Source organism: Castor canadensis, chromosome 8 (genome assembly GCF_047511655.1).
Source record: "Castor canadensis chromosome 8, mCasCan1.hap1v2, whole genome shotgun sequence".
Taxonomy (NCBI): domain Eukaryota; kingdom Metazoa; phylum Chordata; class Mammalia; order Rodentia; family Castoridae; genus Castor; species Castor canadensis.
The window spans coordinates 76,828,275-76,851,692 of record NC_133393.1 but is presented as its reverse complement, the minus strand read 5'-3'; the positions used below and the strand labels follow the sequence as shown (position 1 = coordinate 76,851,692).

Genomic DNA, 23,418 nt, shown 5'->3' with positions numbered 1-23,418 from the left:
TGTGACCCATGTTTTGAATAATGCTTATCCTGTAGGTGCCAGCTTATTGACAGTAGTAAAAACAGTAGAAACAGTGGAGGTGGCAGGAAGAGTGACTGTAGAGTTCTGTGATTGGACTTAGTTTTTTTTCTTTTCTTTTAAAGACATTTGAATGCTCAACACACATCCTTTGTTAAGCACACACTAAATAGCTAAGAACAGTTTTACTTGTATAGGAATTGTGGTTAAAAGAGATTTTAGCCACATAAGGACCTGTATTGCAATAAGAAAGGCTCATGGAAATGTTAACTAACTAAACATTTTATTTCTTCATTGAGCTGAGGAGAAGAATTTGCAACATGAATTGAGAATTTTCTGGGGTCACAACCAGATGCTCCAGGGATAGGTAGAAATTGTCAGTCTTGTAACTTTTCTATTTCTATAGCAAATCTCTGAGTAGAGGTTTACATATTTGTGAGTTATGAGTACTGTATATATATTTATGTGTGTGTACGTATGTATATATAAATATTGAGTAGTGTCAGTTATTAGCAATTAAAAATTGAAGTTTATTTGTACTTGAAAATACATACATAAAACCAAACCAGAGCTGTTCTTAATTTTGTCATGTCTCCACTTTATTTTTGTAGACTTTCTTTATTTAAATGTGTTATGACTAGTAATTTAATATGATTTTCCTCTCTCATTTTCCCTTAGTTGGCACTTGGCAATGTAATAAGTGCATTGGGTGACAAGAGCAAGAAGGCCACCCATGTCCCCTACAGAGATTCCAAACTGACAAGGCTCCTGCAGGACTCCCTTGGGGGCAATAGGTATGCGTAAGGGATTATCCGCATATTCTTGAGTTTTGATTATCCATTATTTTAAAAGTAAACTTGTAAGGTGATTTGTAAGAACTGCTTTTATTATAATACAAATTAATAAGGTGAGGAAATGATAATTATACTAAGTATTTAAAATGTGTGAGTCATTTTATGTTATCATTTCACTTGATCTTCAAACCAGTCCTTGAGGTAGGTATTATTATTCCTATTTTATAGATAAGGAAATTAAAATCCAGGGAGATTAAATAATTTATTCAATGTCACTTAATTTTGTAAATGAAATCTATTGTATGTGATTTTTTTTACCATAGCGTAGTTTCTGCTTTAAGTGCTTAGCACACAGTTCATGCCTAAAAAAACTTGTTGAAAAAGTAAATGCAATCTTTTAAGTAATTAAAATGCAGTTTGATTATTATGGATTCTATTGTATAGGATCTCCTAAAATTTAAACTTCTTTTTTGTATGTGGAATAACTTTTTATAAAAATATCAACTGAATGAGATATGTAGTGCTTGCTGTTATTAATTTTGCCAATATCACTGATATTCTTCATTTCCAATTCTTTGCACTGTTGTGTTGAGTTCAGTCATCTGCACACATCATTTTGGTATGCATTCCCCTCTGTTAACGTCAACATGTTGACTCTGCAAGTGGAAACATTTTTGGCATTTAAATGTGGCCATAGAACAATTCAACAAGTCACAAACAGGCTCAGCAAATCTGTTTTACAGGGTTTTCAATGATCTAACAAATCATGGGTGCTGAAAAGATTATTAGATGCTATACAATGATCTGGTATGGTAATCCATACCAGATCATTTTTCTTTTTGAAAAAGTTATTCAAAGAATTTTGAGTAATGTTAAGTTTTATTTTGTTTTGAAATCACTTTGGATTAGAATAACATTTTGTTGTATAAAATTCAACATTTTTTGTATAGCTATTTTTATATAGTAACTCATCTCTTCTTTATGATATCTTATGCATGTATGCAATTTTGCTTCCATTTTGCATATTCTTGTAGTTTATTTTTTTTGTCTGAACTTCAGTATCAATATAGGGCTTATTATAACAACATAAACTTTTGTTTTTGAAGCTGTATGTTCACTTGTAAGTTCTCTAAATTGTAGTATTTCCCTAAGTTTATTTCTTAACTGTTAATCAAAATAGAGATGATAAATGACATCTCCTTATAAGTTTAAGTACTCTTTTGAACACTTCACTACTTTTGAACGGTTGCTTGCTTGGTAAGCAGTTGGAAATATATTCACTGTGGGTCTTGAATTCCTGTTGAGCTCTAGACAGGCCACAGCTCAGCAGTGTCAGAGGCTCCTCATCTGTTTCCCTCATGAGGAGGAAACGGGCCTTCTGTCCTTAGTGTGCCTCAATTTCTGCTTAAACGTGTAGGCTTGAACCTCCCAGCTCAAAAGCATTGTACTTTCTATAAACCTTGAAAGCAAAATATCTTCATTTTTGAAATTTATGTAAGCTTAAAAGAAAATATAAGTCAAATATACTTTTGGAAATAAGCTTCATATATTTCTGTTGATAATTTAGTGCCTTCTTATTTTTTTAAACCAAACTGGCTTTTATACATTTATAATGTTTAGTAAAGCACTATCACAAGTTTATACAAAAAATTCTGGAAAATAGAGAAAAATATAAAGCATGAGTAAACCTAGAAGTAACTAATGCTAACACTGTGGTGTATTTTCTTCCAGATGTATTGTAAGATAACATAGCTTAATATGTAAGACATATATGACATAATTTATTCATTCATTCATTCATTCATTTATTTTTAATTATTTTTCTTTTTTGCCATACTGGAGGTTTGAACTCAGGGCCTTGTCCTTGCTAGGCAGGTGCTCTGCTACTTGAGCCACACTCCCAGCCCCACAATTATTAATGATCAAACAATTATTAATGACTTGGATCCTCCTGCCTCTACCTCCTGAGAAGCTGTGATTATAGATGCCTTACTGTACCAATCAGTGGGACCCCCTTTTAAAAGAACCATTGCTAGTATTATGTTCAGATTACTGGGGGAAGACAAGAGTGGAAGCAAGAGACCATTTAGAAGACTATAGATTAGAATTGATAGGCATTGATTTCTACCAGGGTAGGTAATTAGGTCTTTAATTGGAACTATACAAGATTTAGTTAGATTGTGAGTGCCAGTAGTTCCTCCGTATGTTCGTTGACAGACATTATAGTGGGGGTATAGTAATTATTTCACTATCCTATGTTTTGGTCAGTAAAGCAGTTTATCCAGACCATAAGGTAATATTTGCCATTTCTTTCCTGTGTAATCTGGCCAGGAGCTACAGTTTTGATTATTCACTCGCAAACAATGTTTTATACTGTGAAACAGAAGGATACAGTACAAGCTCTACTGGTTTGAGGAGGATAAATTTTGTGTAAAATTCTTTGCTGACTGTTTAGTCAGGATACCAGTGATTCAATAAAAGGAAGAACTTCTTCAAATACTAAAATAAGTAAATAATTAAATTGGTTTTGATTTTCATCTTACAGTATTTGTAGTTAGATTAATTTTAGAATTATTATGTGCATTGCTTCAAAATGTTTTTGTAAAGAAGCAAGAAATAAAAATATTTGGTGATACTGCCTCAAGGTATTGTGGGTCAAAGAAAATTCTTTTTCACTTATTACTAAGTGAAACAGTTCATTTCCTTTAAGATGGTCTTACAGCATGGGGTCTTTTAAACTTGCTTTTATTTTTAAATTAGTAGCATTGATATTTTGTTATCTTGAAAGGAAGTTACTATTCAAATAGCAGGAATTTGAAAATAATAATTTCAGTATTTTATTTTCTTTTATCTCTACATCTAATGTTATTTGTAACTTTCAGCCAAACGATTATGATAGCATGTGTCAGCCCTTCAGACAGAGATTTTATGGAAACGTTGAATACTCTGAAATATGCCAATCGAGCTAGAAACATCAAGAACAAGGTCATGGTCAATCAAGACAGAGCTAGTCAACAAATCAATGCACTCCGTAGTGAGATCACACGACTTCAGATGGAGCTCATGGAGTACAAAACAGTAAGCTACATGGGTTGACTTGCATTTTATGAGGGATCTAAGGCTGACGTGTTGTGAATTCAGTGATGTCTCTTTGTCTTGCTTGCACACACGTGTCTCTGGGGTCTCTTGGTGGAGTTATTTTAGAGGTAGGATTTGCTAGTCTTCCTTGTGACATAGGTAGTGTTAGTGATAGTCAGTCTAACCCAACAACTACTTGTTCAAAAGGTTTCTTACCCCGTCAGTTGTTTTAGTGATTAATGTACCATGAAGGGTTGTAGTAGAAGAAAAAGGATCTTTTGCCTTGGGGCTGGTAAGATAAAAGGTCTGTTGGTTGTAGTATAGTTCTGGAGTATCTTTAAACAAAACTCTAGTGTATTTAAGGCTTCTAAACCAACAAGGAAATATTTTCCTTTTCTAGGGTAAAAGAATAATTGATGAGGAGGGTGTGGAAAGCATCAATGACATGTTTCATGAGAATGCTATGCTACAGACTGAAAATAACAACCTGCGTGTAAGAATAAAAGCCATGCAAGAGACGGTTGATGCTTTGAGGAGTAGAATCACACAGCTTGTGAGTGACCAGGCTAACCAAGTTCTTGCCAGGGCAGGTATGTGTATGGGTGTAGCTGGGATGAGTGAGGGATTAACTTCTGGAGGGCAAGAACATTCTTTGTGTTCATTAATCATTAATTATCTAGAATGGTTGAAGGAAAAAAAGCCAAATTTTGTGTATACAATCTGTGATTTTAAGTTAAATAACTAAAATTTAAAAATAATAAATCCTTATATAAACAAATTCTGCCTATTGAAGCATTTTATTTAATGGTCTGCTCATGTAATTAAGGGTAGAAGTTTTGCTGTAAGAATTTTGTTGTAAAGAGTTATTGTTTTTGAGCCGGGTGTTGGTAGCTCATGCCTATATACTTGGGAGGTTGAGATAGGGAGGACCGAGGTTTGAGGCCAGCCCAGGCAAAAAAAATTAGTGAGATCCCTATCTAAACCAATAGCTGGGTGCAGTGGTGCACACCTGTCATCCCAAACTATGTGGGAGGCTGACATTAGGGGGGGTCATGCTTCTGGGTCAGTCCAGGCAAAGAACATTGTGAGATCTCATCTTAACAGAAAAAAGCTGGGCATAGTGATTCCCATTGTCTTTCCAGGTGTGGTGGGAAGTCTAATTGCAGTCAAGACTGGCCTGGGCAAAAAATGAGAACCTATCTTCAAAATGTCTATAGCAAAAAAGGCTGGAGGTGTGGCTCAAGCTGTAGAGTACCTGCGTTGCAAGTGCAAAGCATTCAACTGGGGTTGAGTTCAAACCCCAGTGCCACAAAAAAAAAAAAAAAAAAAAAAAAGGAATTATTGTTTCCAAGCATTTTTTTCTTCTATTTGTTGAAGTCTTTATTTTAAAGGGAATTTTAATTTTGTATTTTATCTTGCAGGTGAAGGGAATGAGGAGATTAGTAATATGATTCATAGTTATATCAAAGAAATTGAAGATCTCAGGTATAATTTTTCTGTAACACATAATGTGCGTGTTAATTTTGGGGTTTGCAATGGTTATAATATTTTTTTGTTGGGAATATTGTTCAGCAGCGCTTCATGGTGACATTTGAGTGCTTTGGAATTTTTTTCTGGTGCTGGGGATGTAACCCAGGGCCCTCTAGGCAAGTGCTCACATCCTTAGCCGTATTTCAGTGCTTTGGTCATATTAATTTTAGAGAGCTAGATACCGCCTTTCTCCTAATATCATAGTCAAAGCTACTTTCCTCCCTTCTCTTTCCACATTGTTTTTCTACATTATCCTCCTACTCTTGTCAGAGCTCCCTATTGGATACTTATCTAAACTTACGTGTAGGACAAGCATAACTGATGCTCATGAAGTTATCTTTACTGTCTTTCCTCCCTGTGCCTTTCCTCCTACCATTAGGGAATAGCTCAAAATTTGCAAATCTTTTTTAAAATCTCCTATTACTCCTGTCTCCTTTTGCTTCTTCAGCTATTCTTATGTGTGAATCATTGCATCCCTCCCACTTTGCCTGCCTTTCTCTGGCACATCCACATAGCACATTTCACACAGTGTGCTGTGGTTACTCACTGAATGCCAGTACTGTGCCATGAATCGGAGGCAAACATGACATAAATAAGGAGTGCACAGTCTAGGTAAAGCATTGTTAAAAAGTCACACATAGTAAGTAGAATGATAGAATTTAGTAAAGGAAAGCCTATCATGGTGTAGGAATGTGGAGAGACCATGGAATTCAGATTAGGAGAACAGAAATGGGAAAGAAGGTCAGGAATGCTATTAATTTCTGCATGAGTTTTTTGTTCCTTGGTAGGCCCTGATGCTAAGCTATTTTCTTTTGAAGTAAAACTTCTGGCATGTCCCTGGGGGGAGCATCTAATAGTTCAAATATCACTTCTGCTACCCATTTGCAGAAAATAACTAGGTGGCAGATCATCCTTCACAGCTTCCCTGACACTTCCTGTCTTCAATTTGTGCTCTTTCCCACTACTGGCTCCTTCTTAAGCTATTCCAGATATTTTCAAACTAGGACCAGTACTTACTTTCTCCACTGTTTCTGACTCCACAAAGTATACTAGATGCCTTAAATGTTTCATAAATTGTGAACAAATGAGAAGACATCCTGATGTGGAGGGAGGGAGGGAGGGAGGGAGGGAGAGAGAGAGAGAGAGAGAGAGAGAGAAAGGGAGGGAGGTGGGGAGGAGGAGAGAGGAGATAGAGGGGAGAGGGGAGATAAGAGAATGTGTGTAATTGTTCCTGCTTTACTGTTTGGCAGAGGACTTTGGGGTTTTATGTCCTGGTTCTGTACAGCAGCCAACCTGGACTCCCAGTTTCTACCATGATTCTTCCCTGACTTCTGTCCAGAATTTTTTCTGTCTAATCTTTTCTCATTTTGTAGAGCCCATCTTTACCATTCCTCAAGACACAACTGATATCTCTGTTTCTTAATTACCAAAGAGACTCTGCCATTGCTAGGCAGCTTCTCTTAATCTCTTTTATTTCTTTCATCTTGGTCAATGATTATGGTTAATTGCACATTCTGCTTCTTGTGATCTCTTTCCTTGCCTCCTCCCTGTTGTTCTAAGACTGTACCTACTTTTGATTTCATTATTGGACAGTGACATGAAATTATTTATGAGAAAAGTTCCTGAGTCATTTCAACTCTTTCTAATGGCTAAAAGCAACATCATCTAGTATCTTCCTTCTTCATGGTCTTGAGTTAGGACCATTCCTTAAGCATTTAGAGAATAGAGGTGACTCATGGCCCTGACTTTAATCATGGACAAAATCTTTCTTGGTAGAGGATTAATTAAATAGTTTCAGATTCCCAACTTTGATGGTTCTTTAATTAGATGTGTCTCAGCCCTGGGGAGTAGTCTTCTAGAATCCCAGGATTATAATGTACAATGTAAAAATAATTGACATATGAGATAAGCATAAATGAACCTTGAATACAAATTGGATTACCTGGATTGAAATTTAAGCTCCTTTTCATTAATAAGGTGTGTGACCTTGGCCAAGTTACCTAACATCTCTGAGCTTTAGTTTGTTAATCTGTAAGAATTATTATTCTCGCAGAGTTGTTTTGAGTCTCAAATAAAAGAATGGAATGTAAAAGTTCTTAAGGGTATTGTAAAGGCCAATATGTTATTATTATGTAGGCTCAAATTTTCAAATTCTGTTTTTACCTTCTGAATCCTACTTCAGTCCATATTTCTGTCAAAACTTGGTCTCACAAAGACTTTTATTCATAGATCCTTAAACTAAATGAAAATTTATATTGATATATTGCCACTCTGGAGTATCTCTATTTTAAATCTTATCATTCTAATTATAAAATAGTAGTAGTTACCTTTTAATAATTTACCAGTCACTTTATTATTTGTGAAGTAATCACTATTTAATCAATCTTTATATTTTGGGGGTTGTTAATTTTTCTAACGTATAAAAAGTATAAAAAGAGAAATTGAAATCCCTCATATTTCTTCCATTCCAAGAGCCGAAGTTAACATTTTGGTGTATCTCTGCAATAGTTCTTCAGTGTGTACTTGACATTAGAGTATATATGTTGTTTTGCTGTCTGTTGTTTGAAATATCATATTATGAGCATTTTCAAGTTACTAAGTATTTTTATGAGATGATTTTCACATGATTCCATGTGGCACTATCTTGTGGTTGTCATTGTTTTGTTAAATCCACTATTGTTGGGTAATTACATTGTTTCCAACTTTTATAAGATTATCATTTTTAAGTATAGTATCAGTTATGCAAGTTTTAAGTTCATTATGTCATTGATTCTCATAACAATCCTAAGGAAAGAATATATTTTAATCTCCATTTTGCAAAGGGAGTTTTTATATACTGATAACCTAGATCTAGTAAGTGGCAGCTGAAATGAAGGCCCTGCCTGCCCCTTCCCAGGGAAGTCTGTGTACTTCCCCTCATGCCTCACTGCTCTGAATCCTACTAAGTGAAATGCAGGCAGCAGCAGGTGGATGTGTGTGGGTGAATAGGAAAAGAGAAAGAAAAATAAAAAGGAAAAAGACAGATGTTCTTTCTATAGCCTGTACAAAAAGCAGTTTCTGCTAACATAGCTTGGGGTTTATGGAGATTTCAGTGTTTGTCAGCATCAGGATAGAAGAAGCATTAAATATGCCCCTACCAAATATAAGACTTAAAAATCAGGTTAAAACCCAACAGAATACATGTTCTCATTTGTTATGAAATGATAAAGTCAGTTAAAATACAGGTCTTTATTGTTAGCTGACTTATTATACTTTCATTCATTTTTAACATTCATTATTATGTATCCAAGATTTATGCTATATTGGAAATATAAAAAAGCATATATTATTTGCTGTTCTCTGTTGTTGGATAATCATGAATCTTGACTTTGAATTTTGATAGTTAACCTGAGTTTTAGGTTGCCTCCTCGATTTAAAAAAAAAAATGACAGTATTATATTCATGGGCTACGTGTGCTTATGCACACCTGTAATCCCAGTTACATAGGAGGGACAGGTAGGGAATCTTGGTCTAAGGCCAACCCCAGGGAAAAAAATGCAAGATGTTGTCAGAAAAATAACTAAAGCAAAATGGGGGTTTGGGGCCTGGCTCAAGTGGTAAAGTGCCTGTATAGCAAGCATACGTCCCTGAGTTCAAACTCCAGTACCACCAAAAAAAAAAAAAGAACCCAAAAGACAGTATTATATCTAGAATTTTCTTTAAAATAATTATGAAGTCATTTAATTAGTCTAGACATTCATACATAGCTATTTAACTGTTCATTTATTTTATTTTTTGGTGCTGGGGATTGACCCAGGGGCTTATACATGCTTGACCACTGAGCCACACTCCAGACTTATTTAACCATTTAAAAAAATTTTAATTGCTGTTCTGCTCACATATGACAGCAAATATATAATGAAATGATTTCACTAAAAATGTGTGGGACATCGACATGAAACATATTCGTTGATTTATGTACACTCTTTCTATAGCTGGTTTCAAGTATCATGAATAATGTTTGGTAGACACTGAAAAAACACTAAACTGACTCTTCCTTTCAAAGATTATTGATTGGAAAGAATCTAGCATTTTCCTCTAAAATATTTGAATATATGGTGAAAGTGCTTAATTGATATCATATCGGCACAGGGATGGGCAGTATTTTCTTCTCAGAGCTCTGTTGCCCATGTGCCAAATTAGTGTTGGAAATCTATGATATTGAAATGCATCATTGTGTTCTTGATGGTTTAAGTCAAGTAAAGGTGTTGGCTTAGAGTTTTCAGAGTTCCTTTTATTGTCATGAGTCCAGGCTCTTAAGATCTCATCAGAATGTGTTTTCACATATTATTGTCAGTACTCTTGTCATTATGAGGACTGCTTGAGCAAACAAAAGAATGTTTTCAATTATTAAACTCAGGTTTCCTTGGAGATACCATTTTTTCCCCATGCCAAATTCAGGAGCCAGATGTCTGTCAGACAGTTAAGGGCAATTTGACTAACTATTCCTTACGAAGTTTTGGAAATGCTATTACTATGAGTTGAATGAGAAACTGAAACTAAGAGGACCAGGCTGCTTGTGTATTTTAAGTTTAAATAATGGGCTTACAAAGCAAGGATGACTGGTGCTGCTGGCCAGAATTCAAGTAATCTAATTACCACTGGCATCTGAAGATGTAGAGTTCTTTTGACCACTTAAGAGGGTGATTTTAGATTTGTAATTATTCAATCAGGAAATTTTTAAATGTTAAACATTAATGTTTATGAACACATTTATTAAAAAAAAAATCCTACCTTGTAACAATGTCAGTACAAAACAACTCATTTAATATATTCCCTATTTGTTCCCAAAAGAGTAGTCAAATTCATAGAAACAAAACAGAATGGTGGTTGCCAGTAGCTGGGATAAAAGGGAGAAGGGCGAGCTAGCATTTAGTGGGTGCATAGTTTGAGTTTGGGAAGATGAAAGAGTTCTGGAGATGGATGGATGGTGGCCATGGTTACATAAAGATATAGATTTGCTTAGTGTTACAGAACTCTAAACTTAAAAATGCTTAGATTAGTAAATTTTATGTTATGTATGTTTTGCCACAATAAAGTGTTCCCTATTTAAATATATTCATTATATCTATTAGGGCAAAATTATTAGAAAGTGAAGCAGTGAATGAGAACCTTCGGAAGAACTTGACAAGAGCCACAGCAAGATCACCATACTTCAGTGGGTCATCAACTTTCTCTCCTACTATACTATCGTCTGACAAAGAAACTATTGAAATTATAGATTTAGCTAAGAAAGATTTAGAGAAGCTGAAAAGGAAAGAAAAGAAGAAGAAAAAAAGGTAGTATTATAAAATCACTCTTTTATGAATATTTTTCAGAATATCTTAATTTGTAATTAAAATGGGTATGCATGGTCTCATAAGTATATGAATACATGAAAGAAATAATTTAAATTTAGTTCACAATTATATTTGTATATTTTTTAGTGGCTTATCTCTACTCATATATAAGAAAAGTAAGATTAGCTATAACATATGACAATGAATCTTATTTAGATTGTGGCAAGGTAAAATTAATGCTAGGAATTATTTTGATATTTTTCAAGTAGCTGCTTTTGCATTCCATTCATCTTACATTTCTACAAAGCTTGCTGTGTACCATTACAACTCAGTGTTTTCATTTATTCCTATTTCCTAATATAATTCAGTAGTCTCATGGACAATCTAATTCCTGTCTAGATTAGTTTAACAAAAGGCTAAACTAATCCATCAGAATGTCATTCCATCTCTTAAGTTATTTTCTTCTAATTTGATTATGTGACAGTTCTTCATGTTAGTCAGACTTTCTGAATCTCCCAGTGAAGAGTCATCTAGCTTTTCACCACTGCTCTAGGCTTTCTCTTCCTTGCACCATGGTAATATCTCCCTCTGAAATCAGCTGGGTGCAGACAAGTGGAAGAAAATGAAAATTTGACCACTTATAATGTGTGAGTGGTTAAATACCAATGAATTCTTTGCATATTTACATATTAATTTATAGTGCAGTCAAATTATTTACTGAGAAAATATTTTGAACATGCTATTCAAATTGAATGTAAAGCATTTTTGGCTAGATATTCAAAAAGAGGCCAAGCATCTGATTTGTTACAGGAGGAGGCTTTGAAGAATTATTGTTGATTTTTAGTCTACATGCTGCTTTGCTAAGTTTATTTAGAAATTTATTTAGGCAACCAGTCATTTCCTCCTTGAGTAGGCAGTAGATCAAAGTTATGGAAGTTTAAATTCCTCAGATTAAGTCTGCTTTGTGTCTTTGTGTTAGGAAAGAGTGATTGAAATACTTAAAACAAGGAGTTACACATTTATGGTAGGAGGCATAATGCTTCAATGGGTGGTTTTCATGGATGTCTGATTATGACATCACTAAAACATGAATAATGATTCACTGTCCCTGAGTAGAGGGCAACTCAATCTGAAATAATGCTGATAGGATTATTAAAACTAGTGTTACCCAGCATTCTGTTTGAATGAACATGAGACTTTTGCACATGACTTACCATTTACTTGTGAAACTCAGTTCTGTAGGTGGTCAAAATGTCAACTGGTATACTTGGTTTTAAAGGCCAAAATGGTTTGCGGTCATGAATAATAAATCAGTATAAGCAAGGGTGTATTTTTCAAGGTCATGAGCTGATCATGTTCTTTCCTTTTAAGTTAAATTTAGAGATACTGCTTTAAGTACTTGCTGAGTACAAATAATAAGAAATAAGTAAGGATCTCTATAAAAATGTTTTGATATTTTTATAGACACCCAAAATTATTAGCTCTGGTTCAGGTTATTTTTGTAATAGTGCAGGGTAATAAGCACTTTGGACTGATAAACAGTACTGATGGGAAAACATTTTATTATTAAGATTTGTCCTTGTTTCTTTGTTATAGAAGTCTTATCCATTGTAAGGGATATAAAATTTAAATTAAGCAGCAATTATTTCAATTGGAAATTTGTGAGTTATTTAGTGTACTTTTTTATAAAGACAACACATGTTAAAATAAGAACTTACCAATTAACTAGATTTAAATTTAAAAATCTGAGAGGAAAATAAGTTATTTCCTAACAAACAGGGATATAAGTAGAGATAAAGTATTTGTGAGCAAAAAGAGTAAACCAGCTAACAAGAAAAAGGTGAGGGCTGGGAGCAGTGAGATGTATCTCTAATCCCATGTGCTTGGGAGGCCAAGGCAGGAGATTTGAAGCTTAAGGACAGCTTGGGCAAAGTTATCAAGAGAGACCCTATCTCAAAAACAAAATACAAACAAAAGGACTAGGGATCAATCCTCAGAACAGGGGAAAAAAAAAAAAGGAGTGAAAGTGTAGAATGAGAAGAAAAACAAATTTGTATTTCCTAAATACGAATACTCAGTAGAATGTGGTATAAAAACTGTATTATAAAGCATTTTCACATCCATGCTCTAGTATTTCTTTGTAAAACTGATGCCTCTGTAATTTATGAAGCTAGAAAATTTACCTTGTCTATTATAAGCACTATATAACTATATCTTGAAGGCCAGTCTGTAAAATCACATTGCTGTATATGTTTGTAGAGCTTAATGAAATCTGACTTACCACACAATAGACAAATGTTGTTTTGGATTGAAAAAATGAAAACCAATATTATTTTACTCAGTTTGATAAAACATTTCATTCATCACTCTTAGATCCTGATAATTTTTAGCTGTATGTAATATAAATTTCTATTTTAAAAATATGGATAAGCTCTCAATGTTAGGCAAAGGCTTAAAACAAATGAAAACCACCCCCCCCCCACACACATACTAGACTAAGAGTTCCCTAAGTGTTTAGAAATATCTACAGAGATTTTTTGTGGGGGAGTGGAGGTTTAATTTTTTTTTTTTTGATATAAGGTCTGACTATATAGTTCAGACTGACCTTGAACTCAAGGTCCTCCTGTCTGCCTTCCCAGGATTATGGGTGTGTACCCCCATACCCAGCTCTGTATCTTTTCTAAGGCTGGTTTTGTCTTGCACTTAGCTCCTGGAGGCGACAGCTCCTACCTGGATCCATTGATTTGGGTTCAGTTGCATTGCAGTCCTCATTTATCTATTTTGCTTATCAGAGAGTAAATTTCAAAATTTGGGTTTTGCTTCAACCTACTCATAAAGTTCCATGAAAAATTCATTGTATGGAAGTCGGAACTAATTTTTTCTGGAAAGTTTTATGATTAATTACATTGTATGCAGTTCACACATGAGATGATTTTAGCCCATTTCATAGTATAGTAAGAGTAATCCAGAAGGGAGTAGGAAAAGGCAAAAAAGGAGAAATAAATCTTCCTCTTTCATGGGTGTAAGCCTATGAAAATTGAAACCCATGAAAACAGCAGAAAATTGTGGATTTTCTGCCTTAGCTAATCATTTGTACTGGTTATGTATGTCCCTTAGCTGTCTCCATCTACTGTGCAGGCCAGTTCTTACATAATTCTGCCCTACCCACAAGTGCTCCCAATTGCACAATCATCTCCTTGAGTTCAAACTCAGGAGCACAGCTGTCTGACTACAGGAATTCTTGCCAGTGAAAATGACTGATAACCAATAAGCTTCCTTTCTAGGGATGTTTGCAGTTTTGGAGAGGGTACATTAATCCGAACAGTGGAATTTCAGGCAGAATGACCTAATGAAAAAGAAAACAAAAAAAAAAAAAAAAAAAGGGGAAAAATTTTAACCTTCCTTTGCTGAGAATTTCTGTATCCTAAGTGGGACTCGATCTTTGTTGAGAGCTGTCCTGGCTCTCATGGCTGCTTTTCTTCCTTCCCACAGGATGGACAGTTTTTTTTTTAGAAGTTCCAAGTCTTTAATTTACTATGTTTTGTGTTGCTGATTTTTTGTTTCAGTAGTTATAGGGCCTCTGGCAGTGTAAGCATTGGTAGGATGAGTGGCAACCAGGTCTTTTTTTTACGTAAGAAGCTGCACTTGTGTTCACAGAGAATGCCAATAATCCTGTTTTATGTGAAAGTTTTACCCTTTTTTGTATCAATCTCTTTTTTTTAAAACTTTTTTTATTCATATGTGCATACAATGTTTGGGCCATTTCTCCCCCTTCCCCCTCCACCCTCCTTTCCCCCCCAACCCTGCCCCCTCCCTGTCCCCCCACCCCCATGCTACCCAGCAGAAACTATTTTGCCCTTATCTCTAATTTTGTTGTAGAGAAGAGTATAAGCAATAATAGGAAGGAATGAGGGTTTTTGCTAGTTGAGATAAGGATAGCTATACAGGGAGTTGGCTCACATTGATTTCCTGTGCATGTGTGTTGCCTTCTAGGTTAATTCTTTTTGATCTAACCTGTTCTCTAGTTCCTGGTCTCAGTTGCTTTAAAGTATCTGCTTTAGTTTCTCTGCATTGAGGGCAACAAATGCTATCTGGCTTTTTAGGTGTCTTACCTATCCTTATACTCCCTTGTATGCTCTCGCTTTTAACATGTGCTCAAAGTCCAATCGCCTTGTGTTTGCCCTTGATCTAATGTCCACATATGAGGGAGAACATACGATTTTTGGTCTTTTGGGCCAGGCTAACCTCACTCAGGATGATGTTTTCCAATTCCATCCATTTACCAGCGAATGATAACATTTCGTTCTTCTTCACGGCTGCATAAAATTCCATTGTGTATAGATACCACATTTTCTTAATCTATTCGTCAGTAATGGGGCATCTTGGCTGTTTCCATAACTTGGCTATAGTGAATAGTACTGCAATAAACATGAGTGTGCAGGTGCCTCTGGAGTAACCTGTGTCACATTCTTTTAGGTATATCCCCAAGAATGGTATTGCTGGATCAAATGGTAGATCAATGTTTAGCTTTTTCAGTAGCCTCCAAATTTTTTTCCAGAGTGGTTATATTAGTTTACATTCCCAGCAGCAGTATAAGAGGGGCCCCCCCGCCCCCCCCCCCCCCCCCCCGCATCCTCTCCAACACCTATTGTTAGAGGTGTTGCTAATGATGGCTATTCTAACATGGTTGAGGTGGAATCTTAGTGTGGTTTTAATTTGTATTTCCTTTATTGCTAGAGATGGTGAGCATTTTTTCCATGTGTTTTTTGGCCATTTGAATTTCTTCTTTTAGAAATTTCTGTTTCTTTATTGGTTCATTAATTTTGGGAGAATTGAGTTTTAAGTTCTCTATATATTCTAGTTTCAGTCCTTTGTCTGATGTGTAGCTGGCAAATATTTTCTCCCACTCTGTGGGTGTTATCTTCAGTTTAGAGACAATTTCTTTTGTTGAGCAGAAGCTTTTTAGTTTAATGAAGTCCCATTTATCTATGCTATCTCTTAGTTGCTGTGCTGCTGGGGTTCCATTGAGAGCCAGTACCACGCTGTTTTTATTGTTATTACTTTGTAATATAGTTTGAAGTCAGGTATCGTGATACCTCCAGCATTGTTCTTTTGACTGAGTATTGCCTTGGCTATTCGTGGCCTCTTGTGTTTCCATATGAATTTAACAGTAGATTTTTCAATGTCTTTAATGAATGTCATTGGAATTTTGATGGGAATTGCATTAAACATGTAGGTTACTTTTGGGAGTATAGACATTTTTAGTATGTTGATTCTACCAATCCATGAGCATGGGAGATCTCTCCACTTTCTATAGTCTTCCTCAGTCTCTTTCTTCAGAAGTTTATAGTTTTCCTTGTAGAGGTCATTCACATCCTTCGTTAGGTTTACACCTAGGTATTTGATTTTTTTTTGAGGCTACTGTAAATGGAATTGTTTTCATACATTCTTTTTCAGTTTGCTCATTATTAGTGTATAGAAATGCTGATGATTTTTCTATGTTGATTTTATATCCTGCTACCTTGCCATAGCTATTGATGGTATCTAGGAGCTTTTGAGTAGAGTTTTTTGGGTCTTTAAGGTATAGGATCATGTCGTCTGCAAATAGGGATATTTTGACAGTTTCTTTACCTATTTGTATTCCTTTTATTCCTTCCTCTTGCCTAATTGCTCTGGCTAGGAATTCTAGTACTATGTTGAATAGGAGTGGAGATAGTGGGCATCCTTTTCTAGTTCCTGATTTTAGAGGGAATGGTTTCAGTTTTTCTCCATTAAGTATAATGCTGGCTATAGGTTTGTCATATATAGCTTTTATAATGTTGAGGTACTTTCCTTCTATTCCTAGTTTTCTTAGAGCTTTTATCATGAAATGGTGTTGGATCTTATCAAAGGCTTATTCTGCATCTATTGAGATGATCAAGTGGTTTTTGTCTTTGCTTCTGTTAATGTGGTTTATTATGTTTATTGATTGTATCAATCTCTTTAATCAGAGCTGTACCCTTTAGCTAGCATGAGGGGTTTTAAGGTTTGATTTTTGTGCTTATGTTCAGTTGAGCTATAAAATAACCCAAAGGTGTAGACAGTAAGAAAATAAGGAAGTGTCAAGACCAATGGGTGTCTTATTAATAGACTTACTCATCTATGAATAGTGGAATAGACTATGTTGTCTAATTTTCACTTAAGCAAATGTTAGAATAGTTAGCAAGATTTCTGTTTCACTCTAGAAAGAAACATCATAATGGAACTAAATGAAATAAAAACTGAATTCCTTTAAGATATGGAGAGGTGTTAACTTATTTCTTTGCCTCTCCACTGTCTTTTTGAACTAATTATTGCAATTTTTTAAAAAGGCATTTAAACTTTGCTTATTGGCTAATCTCAGGCATACATTTTGATACTGCTTTCTGGCATAAACAAAAGTTCTTTATATTGAAAATAGAAAATTTGGGCTCTTTACAAGGGAATCAGATCTTTTGAGTCATTGTAGCTCATTATATAAACCTGGATTGAGCTTCAAAACTTTCTGCATTTTTTGTGCATATGTGTAAAGAAAATTTATCATTCATATATTTAGTCCCATACTTTTGGATATCTAGCTTTAAATGACTTGCAGTATAAAAAAGTTCACTTATCCTTCACACTGCGCTATATTTGTATTTAGTGGTGTTGGGTTGAAACTCGAAACACAAAAACTTCTAAAGCATTGGCCTTACTTTCCTTTTCTTAGTCACTAGCCATTTGATCCCTGGTTAGCATTTCTCCATAGACATTTTTTCTCAGAAAGATTGCTAGTCTCCTCTCAATAGCAGTTTGTATGTTGATCATAAAAAATATTTATACCAAGAAATAAAAATCAAATGAAAGAACATATTATAAAATTAAAATGAGAAGAACTGGCTTAAATGAAACAATTCTACTGTAGGTTCCATCTCTTCATTTTTTTTAAATATTGATGATTTCCAAATATTGGTGATGATATTTTAGAATTCTGGGTGGAAGTGTGCAATATGCAGATTGCTGTATGTGTAGTCAGAACCTGGCATGTCAATCTTTTTTTCTACATGACAAATTTTGGGGTACAGTAAATTCCAGTGAGTAGAGATCTTCACGTTGTGTATTGGTCACATTGTATTTCAAAACCTATATGTTGACAAACTTATAGTTTTTCTTATACTTACTAAAAAACAATCTTACTAATGGAAAATACTACATTTCCCATTTTTTTCTACTTTTGCCTTAGTTACATCCTCTTGGTTACTTAGTTTAAAATAATTAGTCCAGTAAAATTGTTATTCCCAATATTATAAGATTTTTATTTTCAATTAGTAATATTATAATTTTTCATCGATAACATAGCAACCATATTCATTTGCCTGTAATACCATTTCATGTATAATTTTGATACAGGATTTTTTTTTTGCTTAGATTTAGTGATGTTCACATGTAGTATATTAAAGAATAAACAAAGTTTTTAAAAATAGCAACTAGTATGTAGTATTAGTATTTTCATATTATAGTATAAAGGCATTACTTTGTGAAGTTATTTTGACAGATGCCATAAAAAATCTTTCATAAAGATTTAAAAAGAAGAGGATATTGTTGAATGTGGGCTTTTTGTAGGGGGAGATTGGGAAATTGATCCATTTGAGACTTAAAAAGCAATGGCATCTCAAAACTCTTACTATTTATCAACTTACATAAATTGTACATTTTACTGTTAAATGATTTCAGCGAGTATCCTATGTACTCTTCTTAGTTTTCTACTACTTGATTTTTCTCCTTACTTTTGATTCAGACAAAATGTACTGCCTTTTTACTGTGTAATTGTCCTTTGATGATATCTTTTAAATTTTATTTTAAAGTCTTCAAGCTCATGTATCATTTTTACCTTCTTATCACTTTCGCTTTTTACTGTCTGGTTTGTCCTTCATTGGCTTGGCCTTCCAATACTGTGCCTCGTGATTTTGAAGGCTACAGAAACTTGAGGAAAGCAATCGAGAAGAAAGAAGGTTGGAATATTTCCCAGGTTTTTTATTAAAATGTCATTTAAATACTTAGTTGCCATTCATCAGGAAATGTGTTATAGAATTACAGAGTGCTTCAGACTAGATAGTCCATGTACTTCTAAAAGTAATGATAATTTTTATAAAAATAACAAAACACCAAAGCTTTAAAAAGTACTTTTTAAGTATAAATTTCTCACTAGTTGCTTGAATTAAAACTCAAGCAACTTAATTTAGTTCAGAATAAGCTATCATGACTATGATTATAATTTACCTTTTTCAAAATAAAATTGATCAAATAACCCTCCACTATTTGATTTATTAAAAAAAATAGGTAATTCTGTGTCTTTCAGAAACTTGTGAGCAGAATGGGAATTACTAATTTGGGCGGGAACTGACATTTTGTTGCAGCTCATATTAACTCAAGGGTGGGATTTTTTCTCGTTTATTTGGTGTAATTATTATTGGAAAGCAACATTAAAATGGCAACATAGAAAAAGGAAACTGTGGCCTTACTACAGATAATATTTACAAGGCATTCTTAAGGTTGAACTAGGAAAACAATTTTTACTTTTAATACACATTTTAAGTGAGCATCAAAATCAGGATAGTCTTGTTTTTTCTGTTTGAAACTTGAACAATATTTAGAAGCATATTTCTGAACTCTATATAATGAAAATTTACTTTTCACTGATTCAGAATTATTATTTAAAGAAGAATCATGGTAATATTTTACTTCTTATTGGAAGTTTTCCTTATAGATTTTTCTAAAATAGTCTCAAAAGAATATGTAAGCATTTTGGAAGCATGACTTCAGAAATTCATCTTATGCTTAAAATAAGAACTTGAGAACTTTTACTGTGCAATTAAATGAATTACTTTAAATTTCTTGAATCTTAAAGAAATTATAAGTTATATTACAATATTTACCCATAATTATATCCTATATGTTACATAATCTTCTGAAGTTCTCAAGCTTATAGTTTACAAATCTATGACTAGTATTCTGTAACTATAATTATAATTGTAGATCACATGAAAACTCACATGAGATCATCATTATATATTTAGGACAACATACATTAGAATTGAATTAAAGCACTTTGCATTTGGAAAAAGGTCAAAATGAGGTGCATCATTAAAGGTATGTGTGGAAGCATTTTACAACCTTAAAATATTCAAGCCCTTTAAGCAAATGTACTTAGTAAATAGAGGTTCCTTCCAATGTGATTCACAAAGTACAGCGAAGGCAGAGCCATTTAGTGTCCTAGGAAGTACTTGTCAATCATAAACATGCATTGATATCTCTGGGGATTTTGATGAAATGAATTCTTAGATTCAGTAGGTCTGAGTGGAGCCTGATGTTCTTCATAACAAGCTCCTCATGATGCAGCTTTGTCAGGTGTCTGAGCTGAATTTTGACTGCAAGATTCTAGAAAACTGGCCTAGGAGTCAGAACACTTGGTTTTCATCCCCTTGAACGGATAAACTTCCCCAGGCCACAGTTTCTTTTTTATTTGTCAAATGAAGGGATTAATTTCTAATGTTCCTTCCTGCTCCCAAGATTCCTATTCTGTAAAGGTGCAGATTTAAATATCATCCAATGCTGTTTAGATGATTATTTTAGGTATCAATTTGCCTCAGTTTATCAAGGAAAACTTGAGTATTTGAAGAATAATAATTATAAGTATCAACTTGTCTGTTAAAAGCTTGTCTTAAGAGTGATTTATAAAGGCAAATGAGTAAAGTTATAACTGCTGATTTTTCTGCATCTGAGCAGCATGAACACCTTACATGATTTAATATATAAGTGAAAGCTAACATTTGTTAAACTGGATATTGGTGATTTGAGGGAGCAGAAGGGTGTGTTGAGTCAAGTGTTTGGGATAAAGTCATTGTGTGGCCATAAACCTGAGGCAAAGGGGTTTTGGGATGGAACTTGAGGTAATGAAAGAACTGAAGGTAAGGAAAATTAGGTGCTGCAGCAGTTGCAGGTGAGAATGGGAATCCATAGTGGGTGGGGAACAGGGTGACCTTTTCCTCCTAACACATTCTCCTTTTCTAGCTCTAAACCTTGGGCCTAAGCCTCAAGTGTAGCACTATTTGAGTACGTGTTGCTGGCTGTTTAATATGATTGGATGAAGAGGGGGTTCTTCTTGAACTGCATGTTAGTTAGCTTGAACTGCATGATGGTGAAAAATCAGCAGTTTTAGAATATTGTAAGCAACCTAAAGAGGCATGCATGTGTCGTGTAAAATTATTTCTTAGTTGTGATAAAGGTTCTTTCTTGGTGGTTCCTAGTTTTCTCCAAGTTGATTTTTCTCTAATACAACGATTTTAACAATGCTCATGAAACCCTGTTATAATTTACTTGATTTCTAGCTATGAGTATTTTATTGATACTTGTACCAACACTTTCTTCTTACTCCAGAGATGGACTGTCTTCCATGCATTTTTCAAACTTTGCCATTCCGTTCTAGCTTAACTAGTGTGTGAGACACATAGGCATGTTCAAAGATGAGTGCTCCTGTATAGGCACAGGGATTGCTTGACTTAATGACACTAGCTCACATTTATAGGCCAGGTCCTAGATATTGTGGACATAATGCCAACCCACACAGGCTTGCTATCACGAGGCTTTTAGTTTATTGGGGAAGACACACATCAAATAAATAATCACATAAACATAAATTACAAATTCTGGAAAGTGCATACAAGGAGAAAGCATTTGTATTTATATTGTTCTGAGTACAAAAATACCTGTTTGAATAAAAACCTAGAGATAAATATTAGAGCTAAGTAATGATAAAAGGGCTTAAATCAGATTAAGTTATTTGCTTAGAAACTAAAAATAAATCCATGGATTAGAGAAACTATTTAAACAGCAGAATATCTGAAAGAAATGATAGCTATTATAAAATTATTCTGATAAAATTTTATAACTTTTTCTAAAGAAATTTGAATAGGAAAATATTGCCTCATTTGGAGTATTCTTCTTATTTTTAAAGATTTGAAAATGTTACTATAGCACAGAAGCATATAGATTCATTTTAAAGTTCACTCTTACTATTATTTAAATATTGATTAAATGTAAACAGAAGTGCGATTTCTGTGCATAGTTGATTATGATTTCTACACCCCAAAAGAATAGAATGATTTGGATGTGCACTTTGTTTATTGCAGTCTACTACTGTCTTTTCTTCAGGACCACCAGGGTCATATTAGTTTGGCTGTAACCATTATCTGACACCAGTGTGTAGTTATGGCTGTAGATAACTACGTAGCAGGGCTTCCAACTATATAACTAGATAACTAAAGAGGAGGACTTCCAACTGCATGGTGATACTTGTCAGAAACCCTGGAATTTCCTATTCAGTTAGTAGGCAGTTTAAACTTTAGACGGTTTTGGTATGGAAAGATGCCCCCTGTGAGAACAGAATGTGCCCTATGCTGTGGGGATGGCCTAAGAAAAGATTTGAACACTACTCTGATGGATCCAGTCAGTGTAGACAAAGCAAGTGTGGGCAGAGTTACTTTGAATCTTTAAATTTATTCTTAAATTTATTAGGACATCAATCAAAATGCAGTTTTTGTAGCTTTACATTTGTATGAGAAAAGTATTATGTATTCAGATGGGAAAACAAAAAGTTCTCTCGGTTTCTTTTGAATTTAAATAGCCTTACATTGTAGCTAATTGGCTGTTATTATGACCAGTTCTTAGCTGTTTCATCATATATTAGCCTCAGGGTATAATGTATTCCTCCTTGTTTCTAGAAAATAAGCTTTTCTTCAGTGATGTAAATCATTAGTTATTGGTTGAGTGGTGACTTCTATTTTCCTCTGAAGCATCAGACAGGATAGTTTTGCCTAGTCAAGTGACCATCTCTGTTGGTTTGTTTTAATAAATGATTGACATTTAAAAAAATCTGATAGACAAAAGTGAACAGTTTCCTTTGAAGTTTAACACCATATCTTTCTGTTCCTTTTTTAAGTGTGGCCAGTAAAGAGGATAATGCAGACATTGACCAGGAGAAGAAAGAAGAAAAGTATGTTTCAGAAAGAGAAAACAATGACTTAGAAATGGTAAGCATGGAAGAATGAACTTACAAACTACTCACTGAGTTAGTTTGTTCTTGATTACTGATAACTGTATTAACTTATAGAAGAGGGAAATAGTTATCCATCCAGTGTGTACTATTTCCTTGACTTCTTTTCTTCAGAAGCATGAACTATAAAATATTGGTAACTGTCAATCTGGTATATTGCGACAGCATTGTGTGAGTATGGAAATTAAGTACCATGAGAGATAAAGTACTCTTTAAAGCAAAATTATTATATGAAAACCTTAAAAATCTTGGAATGACTTTTGAACTGCTGAAAAGTAAAATTTTTGGGCTTCTGTGCTTTGTACTCTACCATCTTTCTTATCAATGCAATCAGTTTGCTTTTCCAATATTGTACTAATAATGGTCACAAATCACATTTCAGGAAGAAAGTCAAGAAGTGAGTGATCATGAGGACGAGGAAGAAGAGGAGGATGAGGAGGAGGATGACATTGAAGGGGGTGAAAGCTCTGATGAATCAGATTCTGAATCAGATGAAAAAGGTACTTGACCTTTAGTGTGAGGGCAGAAAGTCGTTCTGGGAAGTTGTTTAAACCTTGGTTGAAAGCCTTTA

The 23,418-nt window shown here is 34.3% G+C and overlaps 1 protein-coding gene across 9 annotated transcripts in view; it reads left to right on the top strand.

The window, feature by feature from the left end:
• Kif21a (kinesin family member 21A) overlaps window positions 1-23,418 on the top strand; it is a 156,529-nt gene that overhangs the window by 77,578 nt on the left and 55,533 nt on the right. For 5 of the 9 annotated variants that reach the window (XM_074083125.1, XM_074083124.1, XM_074083127.1 and 2 more), the window contains exons 7-13: window positions 697-812; window positions 3,695-3,890; window positions 4,291-4,480; window positions 5,312-5,375; window positions 10,535-10,738; window positions 22,734-22,824; window positions 23,230-23,347. In XM_074083125.1, the coding sequence (XP_073939226.1) occupies window positions 697-812; window positions 3,695-3,890; window positions 4,291-4,480; window positions 5,312-5,375; window positions 10,535-10,738; window positions 22,734-22,824; window positions 23,230-23,347 (979 nt within the window). Of the gene's footprint in view, window positions 1-696; window positions 813-3,694; window positions 3,891-4,290; window positions 4,481-5,311; window positions 5,376-10,534; window positions 10,739-18,708; window positions 18,748-22,733; window positions 22,825-23,229; window positions 23,348-23,418 lie in introns of all 9 variants that reach the window. The other 4 variants (XM_074083121.1, XM_074083126.1, XM_074083123.1 and 1 more) reach the window with 1 other exon arrangement.